At 39.6% G+C, this 25,496-nt stretch overlaps 1 protein-coding gene across 6 annotated transcripts in view; it reads right to left on the minus strand.

Moving 5' to 3' along the window:
- The window catches only part of ppp1r9a (protein phosphatase 1, regulatory subunit 9A), a 425,367-nt gene that overhangs the window by 288,098 nt on the left and 111,773 nt on the right, over positions 1–25,496 (minus strand). For all 6 annotated transcript variants that reach the window (XM_060824768.1, XM_060824770.1, XM_060824766.1 and 3 more), the window contains exons 2-3: positions 24,269–24,401; positions 4,096–4,216 (exon numbers count right to left, since the gene is read on the minus strand). In XM_060824768.1, coding sequence (XP_060680751.1) covers positions 4,096–4,216; positions 24,269–24,401 — 254 coding nt within the window. The remainder of the gene's footprint in view (positions 1–4,095; positions 4,217–24,268; positions 24,402–25,496) is intronic.

Here is a 25,496-nt window from a genome sequence, read left to right on the forward strand (position 1 = left end):
CCAAACTAACTTGGCAATTTACATACCACATCACCCAGATTTTTGTGTACCTCTGAATTGTGCAATATCTACTTCATTTCCATTTAAATAATATACTGCTTTTTCACTCTTCTCGTCAAAGTGGACAAGTATAGCTTTCTACCTGCGCTCCAACGGTCAAATTTTTTGCCGACTGATATCATCCATATGTTGCCCCTGGGAGACTCTCTAAATCTTGATAACTTTCTTACCCAGCTTGACAAATTTAGAGACCATACAGCCAAAGATAACTACATATTGCCTTCTCATTGAATATTAAAAGTAAATATCCATCAAATAAATCAACAGCAAGACTCTGATAGGCATGTTATGGAAAAGAAGGAAGGGAGTCTGCAAAAGGGGTTTTAGGTTGTGGGAAGGCAGATTTTAATTATAATAAGGCAGGAACTGACCAAAACAAAACAATCTGGGAACAGTTTGTTCAAGATAAATCTGTAGCTGAGGTGAGAAAAACTACAGGCCCAACATGTTGCTCTCAAAGGGAACAAGTCCAAAGAACCCTGGACATTTAGGAATATTCAGCATTCGATAAAAAGGAAAAGAGAGATATATAGCAGGTACAAAGAGAACAAAACAACGGAGGCCTTAGAGGAGAATACAGAGTGCAGGGAGAAATCTGGAGAAAAGCAATCAAGAGAGCAAAGATGAAGACCACTGGTGAACAGTACGGATTGTCAAGATTAGGAAGGATACGAAGATTAGGAAGGATACCATCCTACAAATTGATCATGAGGAAGAGGAGCGCCCATTAGGGACTAAGGGGAGAAATGTGTGCATGAATCCGGGGACATTGGTAAAGTGTTAAACAAGTACTTCACACGTGTCCTTGATTGGGAGGAGGAAAATGCAAATACAGAATTCAAGAAGCTGGACTGTGAAGTTTTTGAGCAGTTTGCTAGAAGCAGTGAGGAGGTTTTGGCAACTTTAAAAGTGGACAAATCCCAAGGTCTGAATGAGTTTCATCCCAGTCTGCTGTAGGAGACGAGGGTGAAAATAACAAGGACCCTGACCCAAATTTTTTAATTGATCTTGCCATAGGAGAGGTACCAGAGGTCTGGGGAAAGCTAACGTGCTTTCACTTATCAAGAAGGGTAGTAGAGACAGACCAGGGAACTATTGACCAGTGAATCTCATATCAATGGCAGGGAAACTATTGGGAAAAAAAACTGCAGGAGAAAATTAATCTCTATTTGGAGACAGCGATTAATCAGGGATAATCAGCATGGCTTTGTCAGAAGGAGATCAAACCTGTCAACTCTAGTTGAATATTTTGAGAAAGTGATCAAGTTTGTCAATGGGCAGGTGATGCAGTTTACATGGATATTAGCAAGGCTTTTGACAAGGTCCCACAAATGGAAACTGATAAAGAAGGTGAAAGCTCATAGGATCCAGGGTACCTTGCTAATTTGGATTGATTTAGTGGCAAAAGACGGTTTGGCAGTAGAAGGCTGTTTAAATTTCTGGAGCCTGGTGTAAAGTGACATGTCACAGAGATCAGTGCTGAGTCCTTTATTGTTTGTTATATTCTTAAATAATGGAGATGAAGATGTGGGGTGATTAAAAGCAAGTTGTGGATGACAGAAAGATTGGCCATATAGTTGACAGCAAGAAGGTGCAAAGTTAAAAATCACGCAACACCAGGTTATAGTCCAACAGGTTTAATTGGAAGCATACTAGCTTTCAGAGTGTCACTCCTTCATCAGGTAGTTGTGATCACCTGATGAGCGGTGCTCCAAAAGTTAGTGTGCTTCCAATTAAACCTGTTGGACTACAATCTGGTGTTTTGAGATTTTTCACTTTGTACACCCCAGTCCAACATCAGCATCTCCAAAGCAAGAAGGTAAGTCTTAGGTTATAGGAGAATACAAATGATTGGTCAGATGGGCAGACCAGTGGCAGGTGGAGTTTAATCCTGATAAATATGAGATGCTGCACTTCAGAAAAAGGAGCGAGGTAAAAGGATTATTCAATAAATATCTGAACACTAGGAAGCTCTGAGGAACAGAGGTATTTCAGGATGCTTGTCCACCAATCCCTGAAGGTAGCAGGGCAGTTTAATAGGGTAGCTAAGACAACATTCAGGATGCTTCACCACATAGATTGTAAAAGCAGGGAAGTCATGTCAGAGCTGTACAGACCTTTCGCCACAGCTACAGTTCTAGAAATATACGAAGGATGTAATTGTACTGGAGGGCAAAAAGGGGATTCATCGCATTTTTACCAAGATGAAGCATTTTAGCTATAAAAAGAGGCTGGAAAAACTTGGGCTGTCTTCTTTGGAGCAGAGAATGATGAGAGGGTAACCTGAGAAAAGTGTATAAGACATGAGAGGTATGGACAGGATGAAGAGAAAGCAGCTGTTCCCTTTAGTTGAAGCATCAAGAATGAGGGAGTAACTTTTAAGGCAAAAGGCAAGAGATTTAGAGGGAATTTCAGAAAAAAGAACCATTTCACCCAGAGGGTGACAGGGATCTGCAGTGCACTGTCTGGGAGAGTAGTTGAGAGGGTAACCTCACAACCTTTAAAAAGTACTTGGATGAATACTTAAGTGTCATAACATTCAAGGTTATGGGCCTACTGCAGGCAAGTTGGACTGGTGTGGGCTGTAGCATGTTTTTGGCAATACAGACTGTATTGACAAAAGGTTCTTTTTATGATTCTATGAAACCGTGACTATAACCAGTTAGTGAAGGTACACTTGATATGATTTCATCACCTTTGGTTTCAGATACTATCTATAATTTGATTTATAAATTCTTGTATTCTGCTAATGTTTTCAGGATCAAAGGTGAGTTACCAATGGACAGGCTGAAACATCATACTAATGGATGGAGGTGGACAGAGGTACAAACTAAGAAGCAGCAAGAAGCTTGAAGCAGCAGCTCAGAACATTCTGAAGGAAACCAATTTTCACAGATCACAAGTGGACAACACAACTGACAAACATACCACAGGCTCCATCAACCTTGGAGGTGGTGAAGGGAGGCCACAATCAAAGGCAAGTGTAATGAATTGACTAATTTGTGTGCTACAAAAAGTTAGGACAAAAACAGCTAGGTGTATTACACCATCAGTGTCCAGATTTTGCTCCAGTAGGTACAAAGGTGAGAAAAATATTGAGATGCAGGTTTAAAAAGACACAAAAGAACAATTGATGAGATATAATGCCATCCAAAATTAAGGGGAATTTTTGCCATAATACCAAGGGTCAACACCAAAATTGAAACATGACAAGTGCCTGGGAGGGATGATGGAGTCAATTTATCATAGATATTAATAGAATTACATATCCTTGCCTCTAACTTAGGGAAAGTATTCCAGAGCTTGGAACCTCCATTTATGAAAGTGTTAGGCACATTGCCAAGTATAAAGCCCTTGAAAACATAAACTGTCTTCAATGAAGGTATCTCTACATCAGCTTTAAATGGGATTGAATAATAAACCAAATTATTTCAGTGTACACAGACAAACCAGATGTATGAACCTTAAAATGAATCACTAACCTAATGAAGCTACACAAGAGAGATACCTGAATAAGTACTGGAAAGAGAAGGTTACAGACTGAGTTAAATATTCCTACACCTAGAAATCAGGACAAAGTTCTGGCATTCTATTACATCCAACCGTGAAACAAGAAACTGGCAGGGTGAGGGAAGTGTCATAAACACAATGATTCTTATCCATGACAAGACCAGGAAGTGAGTGGAAGACCACAGTTTCTAACCAGCTTCAGTGATAAGTGCAAAGCATATTATCTTATTCATGAGGACCCATTTCTTATGGATGCCAGTTTTGCCAATTTGGTTAATTTCATGTCATTAAGAAGTTGTTGAAGGAAATCCAGAACTAGCAAAAACACAAATGGCCACCTTTTTGTAGGAAGTAAGTACGTACTTAACTCATTTTACAGTGTAGTTACTTGTGAGTTATTTGTAAAACAATTGGGTGAAACTTCATTTATTTCACATTCAAGGATGTAATTCTACAGAGACCACATTTTTGAGACCTTTATAAACAACATAGAAGTACCATCTTTTCAACTTCAATTTCTCTCACCTGCTATCTCTTTGAGCTGCTCCTCCCTCTGTAACGGTCTTGACAAAAATTCCTAGTTTTTCTAATCCTGCATCTGCTCCAACTCCCATTCCTATAATACTGATGCCGAGACCATCTTCATCTGCAGAGTGAGACATAAAGAATTAATTTGGTACGGAGACATAGATAAAATAATACACAGAAAACGTGAGCCAGCGCTGCAGCAGCACCTTCATCATTATTTATGTTTAACTAAGATTTGTGGGTAATATGGTATATTAATACACAATTCAGGCAGGCTAAACTACACTGATGCTTACTTCCATGTTAATGTATTTAACAGGAGAGAGGCTATGAACAAAGCTTTTTTAACTGGATAGCTGATTACACAACTGAGTGAAATCAGACCAAAATCTATTTACCACCCCCTGAGAAAAAGAACAGGAAAACACCACCAACCCAAAGAAACCCAAACATATAAATAGAAAGCAGGAATCATCAGCAGTTCTTTGTCTGGAGGCTCACTAAAGGTGTTACTTAGTATGGTGATCAAGATGAACCTTCCAGTTCAGCAAGCGAACCTACATCCAGAACCTCAATCTGAGCTACAAATATTCTCAAAACTTGCTAAGACCAAAACGGAGCCAGAACCAGAGGTGGTGACACTTGGAGATGTGACGCAAAGTTTATAGATATGGGATTTAAAATGTATTTTTCACAAAAGCACTCTGGGAGATGGTTTTCCAGTACAGAAGGCTAACAGGTTTACTTACTAAAGGCAGGGGAGAGGGGGATAGAAACTATGTTCAGAGGGATAGCAACAATATCTTGATGGAAGAGAACCATTTACAAAAATATCTAGAATTGGAGCCTGACAGTGGAATTACAGCCATTAGTAGAATAGGATAAATGGAGAAGATGTAAATAAATTTCACAGGTAATATGGGGTTGGAAAGAAAATACATGGGTTATTGAAGAAACAAGAAAGCAAGATTCTTGATCAATGCTGAGACAGAGGGAATAGGAAAACACTCATGAGTCAAATGAAGAGATGGTTAGAATCCTATACCCACAAAATGGATAGTTTAAATAAGTCTGATAGCAGTTGATATGATCTGGCCATATCTGATGAGAAGTTAATGAACTAGTCATTATAGTCAGATATGCTCAAGTCTACACTCGCTGGAAATGAGAAGATCAAAATGGATCCTGAACTACAGAGGAACAAGGGTCCGTTGGGGTAATATGCATCAATGGTGGAGTTACCTAAGTGATTGTACAGATGAACTCCAGAACTATCATGGCAAATGAAGGCCCAAAAACACGGCAAATGGATTTAAAAGCAAGTTTGAAAGTGCCTTTGGAGGATGTTGTTTGAACACTGAGTGGAATTGTCAAAGTGTGTCTTAAACATCGTTCTATTAATCAGACTGGGACCGGAATTCATAAACATTAAATGCAAGATGTGAAAGACTGCAGGGGATGATTGGGAGCTTCAGATGTTGACTGGGCTAATTTTAAGAACCAAGGATAAGGAAGAGGGGGAAATCTCTGAAATACATTGATGAGAGTTTCCTTGATCAGTATACTTTTGGTCTTTCTAGAACAAAGATAATGTTAGATCAGGTGCTGGGGGCTAAGTGTTAATGGGAGAAAATTTGGGCAAAATCAGTAATTATATCAAAGTTAAGATTATTAGTGAAGAAGAGTAAAGGCAATCTAATATTTACAATTCCAACAAGACGCTAGGTGATCCTTAAAGAAGAAATGTTTCAGGTACAGGTTAGGTTGATTTGAACATGGAGATAAAGACAAAGGAAGCAAAACAAAGCATGATGAAGGGGGCAGAGATATGATGAAACACAAAAGAAAGGTGCATGAACCAGGTCAAATAGCATAGCTTGAAAGGAAGGCAAAGTAGAAAATAAAACTGGTAAAAATAGTGTAAGAAAAAGGATGGCAGCAGACAACATAAAAGAGAATACAAAAATCCTCTTCTAAACTTTTAATGAGTAAGCAATAAGTAAATCAGAAATGAAAGGGTCCTATTACAAAACAAGTAGTGATACAAGCTTAAAGGAACAGGGCAAGGCTAGAATACTTAACTTCTTTGTTTAGCTATCTACTAAGGAAGAGAAATCTGATCAAATATTAGTCGAAGTGGCGATCATGGACATAGGTATGAAAATTAACGAGGTGGCAGTATGGAAAGATTGGTTATTTTTAGCATAGATAAGTCACTTGGTCTGGGTGGCTTGTTTCCCAGGTTTCCAAAGAAAACAGGGATGGAGATAGAGAAAGGACTTGCCACCTTTCAATTTAGTCACAATGTAATGTGGTGCCACAATATCGAGGAATAGTATGTGTGACATCCTAATTCAAGAAAGGGTGTTAAGGCAGGTTAGATCACATGGAATACAGGGAGAACTAGCCATTTGGATACAGAACTGGCATGAAGGTAAAAGACAGTGTGGTAGTGGAGGGTTGCTTTTCAGACTGGAGGCCTGTGACCAGTGGTGTCCCACAAGAATCGGTGCTGGGTCCACAGCTTTTTGTCATTTATATAAATGATTTGGATGTGAACATAGGCGATATAGTTAGTAAGTTTGTAGATGACACCAATATTGGAGGTGTAGTGGACAGTGAAGAAAGTTACCTCAGAGTATGTCAGGATCTTGATCAAATGGGCCAAAGGGCTGAGGAGTGGCAGATGGAGTTTAATTTAGATAAATGCAAGGTGCTGCATTTTGGAAAGACAAATGAGAGCAGGACTTATACACTTAATGGTAAGGTCCCAGGCAGTGATGCTGAATAAAGGGAGAGATTGGAATGCCGGTTCATAGTTCCTTGAAAGTAGAGTCTAACGTAGATGGGATATTGAAGGAGGCATTTAGTATGCTTTCCTTTATTGGTCAGAACATTGAGTATAGGACTTGAGAGGTTATGATGCAGCTGTACATGATATTGGTTAGGCCACGTTTTGATTATCGTGTGCAATTCTGGTCTCCCTCCAATAGGATGGATTTTGAGAAACTTCAAAGGGTTCAGAAAAGATTTACAAGGATATTGCCAGGGTTTGAGCGCTTGAGCAAGAGAGAGAGGCTGAATAGGCTGGGGCTGTTTTCCCTGGAATGTTAGAGGCTCAGCATTGTTCTTACAGAGGTTTATAAAATCATGAGAGGCGTGGATAAGGTAAACAGACTAAGTCTTTTCCCTGGTGATGGGAGGGAGAAGAGTTCAGAACTAGAGGGCATAGGTTTAGGGTGAGAGAGGAAAAATTTTAAAATGACCTAAGAGAACTTTTTCACATAGAAGGTGGTGCATGTATGGAATGCTAGAGGAAGTGATGGAGGCTGGTACAATGACATTTAAAAGGCATGTGGATGGGTACATGAATAGGAAAGGTTTAGAGGGATATGGGCCAAGTGCTGGTAAATGGGACTAGATTAATTTAGAATATCTGGTCAGCATGGGCGAGTTGGACCGAAAAGTCTGTTTCTGTGTTGTACATCTCTATGACTGTAATAAGTACAGGCTTGTTACTTTAACCTCAGTGGTGAGTAAGGTTTTGTAATCCATTATAAATTTGTATAAAGTCATCAATCTTTGATGAATACAATTGAGTTTTTTGATGAAGTAACACAGGGTGACACAGTGGCTCAGTGGTCAACATGGCTGACTCACAGCGCCAGGAACCCAGGTTCAATTCCAGCCTTCGGTGACCGTCTGTGTAGGGTTTGCACATTCTCCCTGTGTCTGCGTGGGTTTCCTGCCATAATCCAAAGATGTGCAGGTTAGGTGAATTGGCCACACTAAATTGCCCATAGTGTTTAGGGATGTGCAGGTTAGATGCATTACTCAGGGGTAAATGTAGAGGAAGGGTTGGCATAGACATTTTGGGCCAAAAGGCCTGTTTCCACATTGTAGGGAATCTATGAATCTACAAGTTGATGAAGCAAATGCAGTGGATATTGTCTTCAATGGATTTTAAGAAAAAGAGTTTGCCAAAGTAGCACATAAAAATCTGATCACCAAAACAGAGGTTGAGAGAATGGGAAGGTCAATGACCACCTCAGTAATAAAATTATTTTAAAGATAGAGCAGTTGTTATTATTTATGTTTGTTTTTTGAATTGGAGAGTAGCAGCCAGGGTTTTCCCAAGGATCAGTGTTGGGACCACTGCTTTCTTTGCTATATATAAATCATGTACAAAATATGGAGTCAAAATTCAATATTTGCTAATGATACCAGAAATGGAGAAATGACAAGTAGTAAGGAGAACAGGACTGCAAAATGTACAGATGAAATTCAATATAGAAACATTTTTGGGGATGTATTTTGGCAGAAGTGAAGTTGAGAGGTAATATTTACTTGATGACACAATTATAAAGAATTTGCAGAAACAGAAGGGTCAGGATATGCATGTTTACTGATCTTTAAAGAGGACATAACATATTGAGGAAATGCTAAGCAAAGTACATGGGATCTTGAGCTTCATAAATACAGGTATCAGATATAAAAAGAAGGGACATTATGCTGAATTTTTATAAACCTCTGGTTAGCACACAGCTAGAGTACTGTGTCTGGTTCTGGTTGCCACGCTTCAAGAAACATGTGAAATTCGTTGAGAAAGTGCAGGACAGATGTACCATCAGAATGGTTACAGGCATAGAGATTTATTCTTAGAAGGTGAGGTTGGAAAATCTCAAGTTGTTCCCATTCGTGTAAGAGAGATTAAAATTATGACAGACTTATACAAGGTAGACAAAGAAAATCTACTACTTTCAGGTGACAATATAAAGTTTAGCAGACAGAGATTCAAGATTAAAGATGCAGTGAATGAAAGGGACGATTACATTTTTACATTGCAAGTGGCAATGACGTGAAACACCCTGCCAACGAAAGTGCTGAAACAATTAATGACTTCAAATGGAAATGTGTTTGGCACTTGGAAGAATAAAACTTGCAGGTCCACAGATGGGGTAATGGAACTAATGAGAATGAACTCAATGGGACCAAACTATCTTCTTCTGTTCCATAAACAACCTTTGGATTGCGCAGGTTACCAACAAGTTAGCCCAGACTACACTTTCAACTCAAAAACAACCTTTAGCAGTAATTGCTCAAAATACGCATGATGTTTGTGGTCAAACTGGTAAGCACAGGCAGGCATGTGTCTCAATGGCTTGCATGTGGAAAGAGCCAAGCGGTCATGCAGCTGAGACAGGAAGATGAGTGGTGGTTGCATGTTTCAGCTCCTATTTTGCAGGCTCCTTATCCCTTGTGAATGACTGTTTTGAGGGTAGTGACAATGAGACCAATACTGGGGGAGGTACCGAAGTACCCTCATCATTTCAACACGTTAGCTTTTCATGTAATTAGAACATTTAGTACAGGATGAAGTTCATACTAACCACAAAATTTCAACATAACTTTGGTGATTTATATACATCATACGGGTCGTTCTGCTATAATGCATGTTTCATCAGCATGAATTGGCTATAACACGACTGAAGAATTGTGGATATTGTTTGGATAATGCAAACTTTCTACTGACCAGCGATAGCGATCTTCTACAGCATGATTTTCTATAGCTGTTTTCCATAGCACTATTTTCTACAGCGCAAGGTTGCTGAAGAATACAACTGTCGCATGACAGCAGAATTTCCTGAAGGTAGATAAGTTCAATTGAGAGACAAGATATCATCACTTATGAGCTAAGATTGCCATGCAAAGAATCTTTGCTGAAGATGAATTAGTTTCAATCATTGTTTATTATTGTCAAATGGGAATTTCAAAGATCAGATTAATCACAAATTTCAAGTGTTTGACACAATGAAACAGAAATTAGACATAAAAACTAACATGTAGGTTAGTTGAATTAATTTTGACCATGTTCTTGCTTTTTGAGATCTAATTCAGTAATGTCCTTTAAAGGAAAGGAATCTGGTCATTCTTACCTGATCTGGCCTACACATGACTCCAGACCCACAGCAATTTGGTTAACTCTTAACTACCCTGTGAAATGGCACGAGAAACCTATACATATAAAGGAACTGTTAGGGATGGGCAATAAATGCAGACCCAGCCAGTTACACCCATATCCTATGAACTAATTGTATTACTACATACTTATTTATTTACTCACTCACTGGTTGCAATCATGATCTCAATGCCAAGAAAACAATGTTGTGAAGTGGTTGTCGAACACCCCCATTAATTAAACCAAACCCAGAAAAGCTCGCCTCAGCTCATAATCTGCTAAAATGTGAGTGACAGACAACTCCCAAATTCCACTATTTAAAAAAAAACTTCTCACTCAAATAGTGAACATTAAGCAAAAAAGAAATTCACAAATCCAAGCCCCCCCTTTCTCTTAACTACTTACTATCTGACACCAGTTCTGTAAAAATATGCTGTTCCAATCCAACAAGCGACTAATTAAAATTATACTAACTTAATTTCAAAGCCAAACAGTCTTGGTCATTCCTGCTGTCTTTAATTTTCCTACTGATCTCCCTGGGTCAAATTCTCTCTTTTCGCTGCAAATAGGTGACATACAAAAAAGGTACCTTTGATAGAGAGTCTTTCCTAACTACTTTGAGAGCAAGATATTAGATGGGCATTTAGTTCTCTGACTATATGGCAGTTGTTCTTCCTTTAATTTTCAAAAACCGGGTTTATATATGCCCCATGTCACATTAAATTCTTATAATTTGATTGATTTCCAGATGTCAAAACAATAAATTCAAATTCTACTGGCTTCTGCACATAATTTAAACTAATTGGTTCCATTCAAATTGATGTCAAAATGACAACCAAAACTCAGGCATCCATTTCACAGCCAAATATTACATATTTTCAATTTTCCAGTGCACTCTGGGGCTGCCATTTGGTCATATACAGGTGCTTATAATCTCTCAGTTCAGAACAACATTCTTTCTCTCTACAGTAAACGTTTTCAACGTCATAACACTAACCATTAGTCTCAAGTTGGAAAGTTTCAGGATGAATTACTTATCTCTGGTGAATTGGCTGGTCTTTTACTGATACACTGGAACTAGGCTGCAGCCAACAAAAAAAAAATCAATATATTCAAGTTTCAGTCTGATGTTATAATATGGAAATGAGGGTAAGTATTTTCCCATAGAATTTATATCATTCCTCAGTTATAATTTTAAGCATCACTTGGTCCATCATCATTTTATGTGCACAGATAAGAAGTATGCAGATTCCTCTTAAATCAGTAGCAGAGTCACAAGTTGTTGCCATGACAGCCCTGGGCCAGTTTCACTCTCGAACATGAAGAGGCCAATGCACACAGAATGACAGATAGCCTGTTGTAGACCCCCACACCATGTCCAATACAAATGGTCAATATGTTCTGGTAATCAGCTCATCTACGTCTCTTATTTTTTCTTATTCAACTTCTTGACTTTAGAACAATGCAAAAAGTTGCATGTGATGGATTGGTCAATGATATGTCTGATCAACGACCATAGTTCTATTCGTTTTAAATTAGTGATGGAAAAGGATAGCCCAGATCTAAAAGTTGAAGTTCTAAACTGGAGAAAGGCCAATTTTGATGGTATTAGGCAAGAACTTTCGAAAGTTGATTGGAGGAAAATGTTCGCAGGTAAAGGGACGGTTGGAAAATGGGAAGCCTTCAGAAATGAGATAACAAGAATCCAGAGAAAGTATATTCCTGTCAGGGTGAAAGGAAAGGCTGGTAGGTATAGGGAATGCTGCATGACTAAAGAAATTGAGGGTTTGGTGAAGAAAAAGAAGGAAGCATATGTCAGGTACAGACAGGAAAGATCGAGTGAATCCTTAGAAGAGTATAAAGGAAGTAGGAGAATACTTAAAAGGGAAATCAGGAGGGCAAAATGGAGATATGAGATAACTCTAGCAAATACAATTAAGGAGAATCCTAAGGGTTTTTACAAATATATTAAGGACAAAAGGGTAACTAGGGAGAGAATAGGGCCCCTCAAAGATCAGCAATGCGGCCTTTGTGTGGAGCTGCAGAAAATGGGGAAGATACTAAATGAATATTTTGCATCAGTATTTACTGTGGAAAAGGATATGGAAGATATAGACTGTAGGGAAATAGATGGTGACATCTTGCAAAATGTACGGATTACAGAGGAGGAAGTGTTGGATGTCTTGAAATGCACAAAGGCGGATAAATCCCCAGGACCTGATCAGATGTACCCGAGAACTCTGTGGGAAGCTAGAGAAGTGATTGCTGGGCCTCTTGCTGAAATATTTGTATCATTGATAGTCACAGGTGAGGTGCTGGACGACGGAGGTTGGCAAACGTGGTGCCACTGTTTAAGAAGGGCAGTAAAGACAAGCCAGGGAACTATAGACCAGTGAGCCTGACCTCAGTGATGGGCAAGTTCTTGGAGGGAATCCTGAGAGACAGGATGTACACGTATTTGGAAAGGCAAGGACTGATTCGGGATAGTCAACATGGCTTTGTGTGTGGGAAATCATGTCTCACAAACTTGATTGAGTTTTTTGAAGAAGTAACAAAGAAGATTGATGAGGGCAGAGCAGTAGATGTGATCTATATGGACTTTGGTAAGGCATTCGACAAGGTTCCCCATGGGAGACTGATTAGCCAGGTTAGGTCTAATGGAATACAGGGATAACTAGCCATTTGGGTACAGTACTGGCTCAAAGGTAGAAGACAGAGGGTGTGGTGGAGGGTTGTTTTTCAGACTGGAGTCGTGTGACCAATGGAGTGCCACAAGAACTGGTGCTGGGTCCTCTACTTATTGTCATTTACATAAATGATTTGGATGCGAGCATAAGAGGGACAGTTAGTAAGTTTGCAGATGACACCAAAATTGGAGGTGTAGTGGACAGCGAAGAGTGTTACCTCAAATTACAATCAGGATCTGGACCAGGTGGGCCAATGGGCTGAGAAGTGACAGATGGAGTTTAATTCAGATAAATGTGAGGTGCTGTATTTTGGGAAAGCAAATCTTAGCAGGAAGTATACACTTAATGGTAAGGTCCTTGGGAGTGTTGCTGAACAAAGAGACCTTGGAGTGCAGGTTCATAGCTCCTTGAAAGTGGAGTCACAGGTAGATAGGATAGTGAAGGCGGCTTTGAGTATGAAAGTTTGGTATGCTTTCCTTTATTGGTCAGAATATTGAGTACAGTAGTTGGGAGGTCATGTTGCGGCTGTACAGGACATTGCTTAGGCCACTGTTGGAATACTGCATGCAAGTCTGATCTCCTTCCTATCAAAAAGATGTTGTGAAACTTGAAAGGGTTCAGAAAAGATTTACAAGGATGTTGCCAGGGTTGGAGGATTTGAGCTACAGGGAGAGGCTGAACAGGCTGAGACTTTTTTCCCTGGAGCGTCGGAGGCTGAGGGGTGATGCTATAGAGGTTTACAAAATCATGAGGGTCTTGAATAGGATAAAAAGACAAAGTCTTTTCCCTGGGATCGGGGAGTCCAGAACTAGAGGGCATAGGTTTAGAGTGTGAGGGGAAAAATACAAAAGAGACCTAAGGGGAAACTTTTTCACGCAGAGGGTGGTACGTGTATAGAATGAGGTGCCAGAGGATGTGGTGGAGGCTGGTACAATTGCAACATTTAAGAGGCATTTGGATGGGTATTTGAATAGGAGGGGTTTGAAGGGATATGGGCTGGGTGCTGGCAGGTGAGACTAGATTGGGTTGGGATATCTGGTCGGCATGGACAGGTTGAACCGCAGGGTCTGTTTCCATACTGTACATCTCTATGACTCTATGACTCTAAATGACAGGTAACAAGCCTTAAGACCTTGTGTTTTAATGTGTGATGCACGTGCAATAAACTGAATGAATTTGTCACACAAATAGATATAAACTGTTCATCTTTTAATATTCTTTGAATTCTGGAACAGTTCCTATGGAGTGGAGGGTCACTAATGTGAGCCCACTATTTTAAAAAACAGAGAAAACAGTTAATTATACACTGGTTAGCCCGAGAGCTATATTAGGGAAAATGCTGGAGACCATTACAAAACGTTTCATGGCAGAGCATTTGGACAGAGTACTCTGACAGACAGGCAAATCTACTGTAACCTAGGCTTCCTGACTCCACAGCTACCTTCACATACATCTTCCACCCTGACCTCAAGTTCACCTGGACCATCTCAGAAAACTCCATTCCCTTCCTGGACCTCTCCCATCACCATCTCCAGTGACCGACTCAACAGTGACATCTACTTCAAACCCACCGACTCCCACAGCTCCTGGACTGTACCTCCCAACCCTCTCTGGTAAAAACGCTATCCCTTACTCCCAATTCTCCCTCCATATCTGCTCCCAGTAAAAGCAATTCCACTCCAGGACATCCCAGATGCCCTCCGATTTCAAAGACTGCAATTTCCTCTCCGAGGTGATCAACAATACCCTCCAGCACATTTCCTCCACTTCCCGTACCTCCACCCATGAACCCCATACCTCCAACCGTAACAAGGATAGAACCTCCCTGGTCCTCACCTTCCACCCCACTAATCTCCAAATTCAAAGCATTATCTTCTGCTATTTCCGCTACCTGCAATCAGTCCTCACCAACAGAGATATATTACCATCCCCATCCAATGTGCATTCCACAGAGATCATTCTGTCCATGACTTCCTTGTTAAGTCCATGCCCCCCCACCAAGCTACCCTCGCCCCCGCCTGCTCCAGAGGTGTGTCATAACATCTCTGAACAGGTTGATTAGAAAAGTAGGTTGAATAAAAAAAAAAGTGATCCTCTTGTGGCACAGTGGTAGTGTCCCTACCCCTAGATCAAGGTTCAAGTCCCATCTACTCCAGAGGTGCGAAAATAACATCGCTGAACAGATTGATTAGAAAAATAGGTCATTTTCTCTTTTAAAAATGGACTCAGACAAAGGGGGTCTCATGACACAGTGGTAGTGTCTTTACCTCTGAGCTAAGAGATCTGAATTCAAGTCCCATCTACTCCAGAGGGGTGTAATACCATCTCTGGACAGGTCAATTTAAAACAAAATGGAATCAGAAAGGGGATTCTGACAGATTGGACTGCCATCTGGGGAGCCAGATTGGACTCAATAGGCTGAATGGCTTCCTTTTGTCTCATACATGACCAGCCCCAGCCAGAACATTATCTCTGTCTTGCTACATATACACATGGACCACTCCATTATCTTAGGTGCTGTGAATGAACACTGCATAATCCTCAAATACCTCTAATTTTGACCTTTTGTTTGAAGGATAGGCATCAATAAGGCAATTTTAAACATACAAGATGCTGAGGAGGCTGTGGGCATAAATGTTGAGAGCATGTTGCTGCTGTGGGGGCATCTCAAGTTAGAGGATATAGTTACAGAATAAGGGGATATGCATTTAAAACAGAGATGCAAAGGAATTTTTTCTTTCAAGAAGTAGTGAATATCTGAACTCTCTATGCAAGTGTGGAGGTGAGATCACTGGAAGTATTCAAGGAGATATTGTTTTTAAATAAAGGAGTTGAGACCTAAAGAAGCTGGCACAAAAGAGAATGATCTTATAGAAATGGCATTGCAGACATGAGGGGCTACAATGGTGTAGCGCTATTTCTTAGGTTAAAGAACTGAAGATATTTGGACCCACCCAGAGGAATTCCTGCAATCATAACAAGTGCCTGAATGGATTGGCCTCCAAGAACCACAACAATCTTCTTTTCTGCTAATATAGTTCCAAACAGTTTTCCCTAATTCCGATTTACTTATGTATTGCTAGGGTGCCTAATGCCACACTCAATCAAAAGCAGCAGTGATTCAAGGCGAGTCACTTATTTCTGAAATTTAGCTCCTTTGTGCATGTTGAGACACTGGCTGTAATGAAATCTGAAGCCATATAGTTATGAATTTGATAAACATGTTATTGCTGAGTGATTGCTACAATAGAAAAATCAACATCATCACACTTACAAAAATTGAAAGTAGATTGACGGGATGGTAATTGGAATGACTGGATTTATCCTTCGGTGGTCAGGACACATATAGACAATTTTCCAAATTGTCAGATAGATGCCTGTGCTGCAACTGTACAGTAAAACATAGCTTAGGAAGCACTAATGGCATTTTAGCCTTTAACACAAAAGGATTTGAGTACAGAAGTAGGAAAGTATTACTCGTAGATTTTAACAAGATCATTTCTATTCTCTGAAGTTTCAAAGAATGAGTGATTTACCCAACCTCTCTTCTTATGACACTGGCATCCCAATGTCATAAGAAGTGATGGCGGCACAGTGGCTAGCACTGCTGCCTCACAGCGCCAGGGACTTGGGTTCAATTCCCACCTCAGGCAACTGTCTGTGTGGAGTTTGCACATTCTCCCCGTGTTTGCATGGGTTTGCTCCGGTTTCCTCCCACAGTCCAAAGATGCGCAGGTTCGGTGAATTGGCCATGCTAAATTGACACATAGTGTTGGGTGCATTAGTCAGGGGTAAAAAAAAACATAGGGTAGGGGAATGGGTCTGGGTGGGCTGCTCTTTGGAGGGTCGGTGTGGACTTGTTGGGCCAAAAGGGCCGGTTTCCACACTGTAGGGAATCTAATCTAATTACTTCAATTGTAAAAAACTTTGGTCTGACTGCACCTGGAGTACTGTGTGCAGTTTTGGTCTCCTTGCAATAGGAAGGATACTATTGCCATTGAGGGAGCGCAAGAAGGATTCACAGACTTGTTTCTGCGATGGCAGTGTCACAAGAAAGATCGGGTAAATCACTCATTCTTTGAAACTTCAGAGAATAGAAATGATCTTGATAAAATCTACAAAACACTTAAAGGAATAGATAAGCTTGATGCAGGAAAGATGTTTCCCGCATTAGGGAGTATAGAATCAGGGACACTATTTCAAAATAAGGGGGTAACCAATTACGACCAAGATGAGGAGAATTTATTTGATTCAGAGGGTTGGAATCTTTGGCATTCCCTTCCTCGAAAGGTTGTTGAAGCTCAGTCATTGAAGATGTATAAAGGGCGGTGCAGTGGCTCAGTGGTTAGTACTGCTGCCTCACAGCACCAGGGTCCCAGATTCGATTCCAGCCTTGGGTGACTGTCTATGTGGAGTTTGCACATTCTCCCAGTGTCTGCATGGGTTTCCTCCGGGTGCTCCGGTTTCCTCCCACAGTCCAAAGATGTCCAAGTCAGGTGAATTGGCCATGCTAAATTGCCCATAGTGTTAGCTGCATTAGTCACAGGGAAATTGGTCTAGGTGGGTTACTCTTTGGAGGGTTGGTGTGGACTTGTTGGGCTGAAGGGCCTGTTTCCACGTTGTAGGGAATCTAATCTATAAAGTACAGGTTGAGAGTTGGCGATTGTACAAAATAAAACCATTCTAATATCCCAGCTATTAGGATTGTGATTAAAGATTTTAGATATTGCAATACCCTTTGACAAACCTAAAAACAAGTGGAAAATCAAAACAGTTGAGCAGATTATTCAGTAATCATCTATATTAACTGTATCTTATATAAGCTTAAGATTTCTTACTGTTAACATGATGTACATCATCATAAAATTACTGCCAGCTATCTCTATCTTTCAATGTACCACAACATTATACAATGCAGAATGCAGTTCAGACAATCTTAGTCTTCAATCCAATTTTAAAAGATGGCTTATAATTAAAAAGTTTTTAACTTATTAGAACTCAGTAGTTTGTAGGACATCATTTCCTGCATTGCCTCTAAACTAAAAAGATTGACACGTGAACTACAATCATCTCTGCAAGAAACTTTATAACTTATTGGTGAGTAACTATATTCATTGAAGCTTTGTTGGGTGCATTGGAGCTTTTCCCTTTGCTCAACCAACTATTACATTACATGTAAGAAGTGAATAAACAACTGCCAGCTAATGACTGGGAGAGCAGGAATATCTTAATTCGACAAGTTTCAGCATAAAATTGTTTGAATAAACGTTAGCAATGGTTGATCTTCTCTCCTACATTGTATTTTAATAAAATGTAAGTTCTTTATATATCACCACCAGCTTTTAAAATGGTAATATCTTACAAATTGGTTACTGATGCACACAAAGCAAAAATAAGTCAATTTTAATCCAAGTGTGCTGACCCACTTGATATCAGCAAGATTGGTACAGGGATGCTAAAATTACCCTCAAAATCCCTCAACTGGGGAAATAAGGAATAAATCAATCCTCCAGCTTTTCCAGTCATAAATCACATAATCTCTAACTATGACTACATTATCACTTCTTGGTCAGTCTACAGACGGGTTCAACACCTTTCCTCTGTTAAAAAAAATACTGTAGATGCTACTTCAGTTGCAGATCTGAAACAAAAATAGAAGGCACTGGAGAAACTCATTTTGTCTGGTAGTATTTCAAGTCCAATGACTCTTCTGAGAACAGTTCCAAATAAGAATCATTGGATTAGAAATTTTAACTCTGTTTCTCTCTCCACACGTTATCAGATCTGTTGAACTTGTTTCTCCAGGACTTTCCATTTTTATTTCACTTTTGTTTTGTTTAGCTCAGTTTTACTCTACCAGATTGTAACCAAAATGTCTGCAGCAATGGCTCCTCTTCATGGATTGTTTTCTCTGGAGTCCAGCAAGAATTATTATTGCCTCACTGTTATGGACATGTTGTCACCTTGGCAATACCATGTGAAATTATGGCAACAACATCCATATATAAACCGACATGTAATTCAGTCCAAAACCTTACAATTGAATCTAATTCACTCAACTATTGTTTCAGACTTATCCAGCCAGTTTGTAACATTGGTATCCTACTCGATCTTGAAGTTATTTTACAATCCTATATCTTCTCCATCTCTGCAACACTGCCCAATCTATTCAGCATAAGCTATCCACAAGTGAAATGTATATCTAAACCTTGTTCTTCTCCACTCAACTATTAAAGAGCTCTCTTATTTGGTCTCCATTCTCTAATAACTTGGGTTTTACCAAGTCTCCTTTGCCATTATCCTATCTTACCCAAATGCCAATCATTCATACTCCATTTCCCAACAGACCCAAATAAAGGCTTTCCTTGTGTTTAAAACTGTTATTGCTCTCTAACATCCACCCTTCATCTATCCAGGCTTTATCATCTCTGTGCATTCCCCTCTTGCTGTGCAATTGGCTGCTGGGTTTCAGACAACTAGGCCCTACATCAAGAACTTCCTCTTTAAATCTTTCCTCTCATAAGATCCTCTTTAAAAACTAATTCTTTTACCTCAATCACTTATTTCGCGCAGTGCCCATTGTCTAGATGGCATATCAGAATTGATCTGAAAGCACTTTCCTTTATTAAATACGATATATTTAAATAAATCTTTTGTGACAAAACTATGGCTTTAAGAGGTGCATTTTGTCCTGACATTTTTTGAAGAGAGGTTTTTAAGGCAGAGGTGTTGAACAGTCTATGCAGAGATGCTAGGTAAACAGTTTGTGAGGCCTTGTTTTTTTTAAAATTGGAACAATAAAAGCAGCTTGAATCGATGTGGTCAAACCCTCACAGAACTAAGACTTCTAGGTTTTTTTAGTAGCAGTTGTTGCTAGAGTCTCAATACGGTTTGGAAGCTGCAGTAGATCTCTTTCTGTTACACTCTCAATCTTCTCTTGATGCTTTTCCTCCTGGACTAGTGTTACATGTGAAAACCTGTTTTTCTGAACTTGCCTTTTGCCAAGACTGTGTAGGTCGTAGACTGTTCAGTAGTAAAGTAATATATCACTTTGTTAAGTTTTTGAATACAATTCTAACTAAGCCAATTCTTTATTTTTTCTTTTTTTGTATTTTAACTGTCATGTATTAATAAAGTGTGTTTTGCTTCAAATCTGGTAGTTTGACCAGTTGAATTGCGTCTGGAACGCCACACTCATACTTAACTTTAAAAAAAGACAAACATAAATAAACAAGGTTTAGGCTATCTTCATAATATATTTTGAGGGTTTTGGTCTGGTCCAAAACACTTTGTTGAAGATTTGTTAAATGTGCTCCAACTGATTGGTTGACTAATGGAGAAAGTAAAGTCACATGGTGTGCAGGGTGTTCTAGCTAGGTGGATAAAGAACTGGTTGAGCAACAGGAGACAGAGAGTAGTAGTTGAAGGGGGTTTCCCGAAATGGAGAAAGGTGTTCCACAGGGATCCGTTGCGGAGCCACTGTTGTTTGTAATATACATAAATGATCTGGAAGAGGGTACTGTTGGTATGATCAGCAAGTTTGCAGATGACACGAAGATTGGTAGAGTAGCAGAAAGCATAATGGACTGTCAGAGAATATAGGAGGATATAGATAGACTGGAGAGTTGTGCGGAAAAGTGGCAGATAGTTTTCAATCCAGACAAATGTGAGGTGATGCATTTAGGCAAGACTAATTCTAGAGTGAATTATACAATGAATAGCCTTGGGAAAAGTTGATGGGCAGAGAGATCTGGGAGTACAGATCCAATGTACCCTGAAGGTTGCTGCACAGGTGGTTAGAGTGGTCAAGATGGCATATAGTATGCGTGCCTTTATCGGACGGGGTATTGAGTGTAAGAGCTGGCAAGTCATGTTAAAATTGTACAAGACATTGGTTCGGCTGCATTTAGAATACTGTGTACAGTTCTGGTCACCACATTACCAAAAGAATGTGGGCGCTTTGGAGAGGGTGCAGAGAAGATTTTTGCGGATGTTACATGATATGGAAGGCGCTAACTACGAAGAGAGGTTGAGTAGGTTCGGTTTATTTTCATTAGAAAAAAGGAGATTGAGGGGGGACCTGATTGAGGTTTACAAAATCATGAAGGGTATTGACAGGGTAGATAGAAACAAGCTTTTTCCCAGGGTGAAGGATTCCATAACGAGGGGCTACGCTTTCAAGGTGAGAGGTGGAAAGTTTAAGGGGGATACACGTGACAGGTACTTCACACAGAGGGTGGTGGGTGTTTAGAACGCGTTGCCAACAGAGGTGGTAGGGACAGGCACGGTAGATTCATTTAAGATGCATCTGGACAGATGCATGAGTAGGTGGGGAGCAGAGGGATACAGATGCTTAGGAATTGACCGACAGGTTTAGACAATACATTTGGATCAGCTCAGGCTTAGAGGGCCAAAGGGTCTGTTCCTGGACTGTAAATTTTCTTCGTTCTTTGAATCATTATTTCTTGAAGAGAAATAGCTGAAAAAATCAGTTTAAAAAAATCTCTCTTTATGCTCCTTTAGTTTTATTCTGGCCATGCACCCATTAGCATTTAAATTTGTTGTGCTTCACTCAATACTTTTTTTTCCTATCACTGCACCAGAAAATGCATGAAAATAAAAAAACATTTTCTGGTCTTTAATTGGCACATCCCACCAACAATGTGAGAAGGCTTGTGCACAAACTTTTGCCTACCACTCTACAAAGTACCTAATCTATTTTATTGAAAGACTAAGGTGATTAATGAAGTCCAACAGAATAGTAGAATATCACCATTTGCAAGTTCACCTCCAAGTCACTCAATATCCTGACTTGGAAACAAATTGCATCCTTCATCTCCCTCCCCAACAGCATTATGGGTCTACTAACAAGAAATGCACTGAGGTGGACAACATATACTGGCCCAATCAGCAATGCTCACATCCCATGGATGAATTTTAAAAATTACATTCTAACCTACAGTAGATCTTCTCTTTAAATATTTCCTCTCTAATCCATATTCCCTTCTCTGTACTTGCTGAAAGTTTATTACATAGTGAGCAACCTGCCATTTTGGTGGAAGTCCAGGGGGCTGAAACATTGCAGTGAATTTTGCTATTCATGTCTTGATCATGACATTGGCTCATTAAGTCAGGAAGAGCAAGTGGCTGGACAATGGACTCAAACCTTCCCCAATGGTGACAAATAAGAATCCTCCTGTGGAAAATGATAGATCATGGCTAGGTTCCAGAGTCAAGAGGTCCATTCAGCATGACCCATGGAGATGGCCATTGCCTAACTTAAAATTGTGGACAATACTTGGTTATCTGCAGGAACTCCACTGACAGTGGAGCCTTCAGTTGGAAGGAAGCTGCTGCCACTGAAGCAAGGCAAGATTTACTGGAAACATCGGTCTTTGAAATGGCTACTACAGCAGAACTGCTCCCTGAAGATAAATCTCCTCTGTTGCTGGAAAATAAACCCACAACTCAGTCACAGCTCAGACTTCCTGCAGTAAAACTGACCGTGATCCAAGCTCTTCCCTTGACACAGCAGAGGGCTGATACTCTCCAGGCAAAATCTTATGGTATGTAATAATTGCAGATAAATGATTTATTTTTAGCTTTCGGTGGCTTCCAATGGCTGCCATGCAGGTTCCCATTAAAACCTACGTGCCCATCCTAGGAAGTAATTGAATGATAGAACAATGTTGGTGAGCTGTTCCAATGAAATGTCATACCTTTTCAATAATGCCCCCACCTCTAAGCTAGAAAAATTCAGGTTCCTCCTTCTGATTTTGATTTTATTTTTGCGTGTATTTTACGTAAAAATCCAATAAAATGCAGTGAAAAGCTTTCATGTGTTGCAACTAAATGGCACTGATTTGAACAATTTAAGAAAAGATATTGGTTGAGGAAGGTCCATCTGTCCCGAGCCAGCTCATCAACAATGACGCTTGCACTGCCATCCCTCCGCAATTATTTCGCAGCTGTCTACACCTGACCCAAAGAACAAAGTCGACAATCGTCAGGCACCATCTTTGCTGCTGGTCCAATATTCCTCTGCCCACTGCCTCATTAGATCTTGCACCAGACCCAACCACGTCGGAGTTCTACAGTTGCTGCTTTATGTCCTGCATTTTTCCAGTTTATGTTTTTACAGAATCCTAGCATCCATACAATTTTGTTACATATAAATGATAAACCTTGAATTCTTAATGTCAATATCAAGAATGAATTTCACAATCCTTAATATTTGCATGGAAAACCTTTAATAAATATACTATGCCTTTTCAGAACTGAATACATAAAGTTGTTCTGCAATTTGCATCATCTGAAGGTCAATAGCTAATACTTTGCAAAGAGACAATAGAGAACTAGAGTTTCGCTGCATTTCAGGGCCCAATTCCATAAAAACGCAAGACTTGGAGCAGAAGCATACCATTTTGCCTATCGAGTTTACTGCATCTCTCAATGAGAAAAGATATTAGGTGAAACTGAACAGTGTCAGTCTGCTGAGACAAACTGGGCAATGAAAATTATCCTTGCATTCGTACAAGTGGGACACTTAATAGTGGACCTCACAAATTATTCAAATTCAGCTAGGAAGCAGAAGCTATCAGCAATAACTCTCCAATTAACACACCTGTAAAGTAAATTTAAATTCCTATGTTCAGGGCAGTATGAAACCACTATGACTACAGAAACAGGTCAGAGACTGGGAATTCTGCAGTCTTTTATTATGTCTTGACTCCCAAAGCCTAGGCATGATCTCTACAAAGCACAAGTCAGTGTTGATGGAATACTTTTCACTTGCCTGGATGAGTACAGCTCCAACAATGCACAAGCATCTCAATATCAGCTAAGACAAAGCAGCTCTCTTGATCAACATCCCGTGCACCAGACTAACGATTCACTTCCTTCACCTTCAGCACACAGTGGTAGGGCAGTAACTCACCAGTTCATTCAACAGTACCTTGCAAACCTGTGATATCTACCACCAGGAAGGACATGGACAATGAATGTCCATGGTAGACCATCAGACACAAGTTCAAGGCATACATCAACCTGAAATGAAACTATATTTTCACCATGTCTCTATTATGACGAGATCAAGATTCCTCAACTCACATCCCAATAGAATTCTGCATGTACAAACACCAAAGGTGACTATTACAATTCAAGAAGGCACTTCAACATCTGCTCAAGGGAAATTAGAGATGTTCAACAAATGCATACCTCCCATGACAAAAAATTAAAGATTAAGCCGAGAGTCTATATGACTACACTTAAACGTTTACCAATTAAATGGGTGGCTCACTTCTAGCACAGAATGACTGTGTGGCATGACCCACCATAACTGATTGTTAGACACTATTTTGCAACAATCATCTCCTCCTCTTTTCAGACTGTCCACAAAACTAAGCTCTTGCACCAATTTTCAATTATCTCTTCTTAACATTGCCTATTTAGCATCTATTCATAATCTTTTCAAAGTTGAGCAGAGATCAAAAATTTGAGAATAAACCTAGGTTCTTACTCCTACCTTTTTCAAGTTCAACAGGAAAAAGATCAAGCCTCTCTACTCGTTTTTCCAGTTCATATTCAGCAGATGCAGCAACTGGATCCACGTCATCATTTCTCCTATCATAGTCTTCGTTAGAGTATGTATGGAAAACCTGTAGAAACAAACTTTCTGTGACTCAATGGTTCAACTTAAAAACTTGAAGTCCTATCAAAACAAATTCATAAATAACAAGAAAATACAGTTCTGTACAAAAGTGATATCAACATCAATATCTAAATATATTATTCATATGCATGAAATAAAATATGATTTAAAAGTAATTGAATAAGGCAGTATAAGTGATCAGATGAGGAATTTTCATCCCAGAACATGAAGTCACTTCTTTTGCCGACTGCTGGATCATTGATTTGGTAGATACATTCGGTTCTTTATAATCATGAGCTTACAGATCAAAACTGATTTTAATCCAGACTGAAGTGGCAACTTTAAAAGGTAGGATACAAAGTTGATGGCAGAAGTAGTGATCTCCCTCACTGTAACTATTTTATTGAAGGGAAAATATGACAATGCTTTATATCATTGAGTCACAATACTTTGGAGAATCTTGCTGTCCATTTTCGGAGTACTTCTGTACTTAGAGATGACTCCATTCTAACAACCAGATTACGCACCACCTTCAAAAGCAGACCCTTCCTGCTCAAGACTGCAACCGACAACAATTCCAATAAAGTGCATTTGAATCTGGATGCTGCCCCCCACTACATGTTCATTCTATGAGCATCTTCAATTTCCATCTGTACATTGTTCATTTAAATTCAGGTTATATGATGTAATAGCTTGGAGGTATGAAATGCCAACTCCATTCATGCCCTCAGAAAATGTACAAAATCTTTCAGAGAGAAATTTAGATTTACTTGTTTCTATTTTCTTTTTTGGATATATTATATTCTTAATTATATGATTTGAATTAGATCATTAATTCAGCTATCCTGACAGTTCCCAGATGCTTCAGCTATAAAATTTCAACAATGCCAATTGCTCTGGTGAGGTAAACTCAACTCCTTTTCCATCCCACTCATAACTGTGCTCTGGATATTACGGAGATACTGCAAGTAAAATGTGTGAATCTCATAATTTGTTTTTCATTCAATTCAATTGTGCCAACATGGGCAACCTGTAACACTCCGTGTTTAATCATTGCTCTGTATTTAGTTCAAACTGTTTGCCAACACCAACAATCCACTGA

Source organism: Hemiscyllium ocellatum, chromosome 5 (genome assembly GCF_020745735.1).
Source record: "Hemiscyllium ocellatum isolate sHemOce1 chromosome 5, sHemOce1.pat.X.cur, whole genome shotgun sequence".
In the NCBI taxonomy this organism is placed as follows: Eukaryota; Metazoa; Chordata; class Chondrichthyes; order Orectolobiformes; family Hemiscylliidae; genus Hemiscyllium; species Hemiscyllium ocellatum.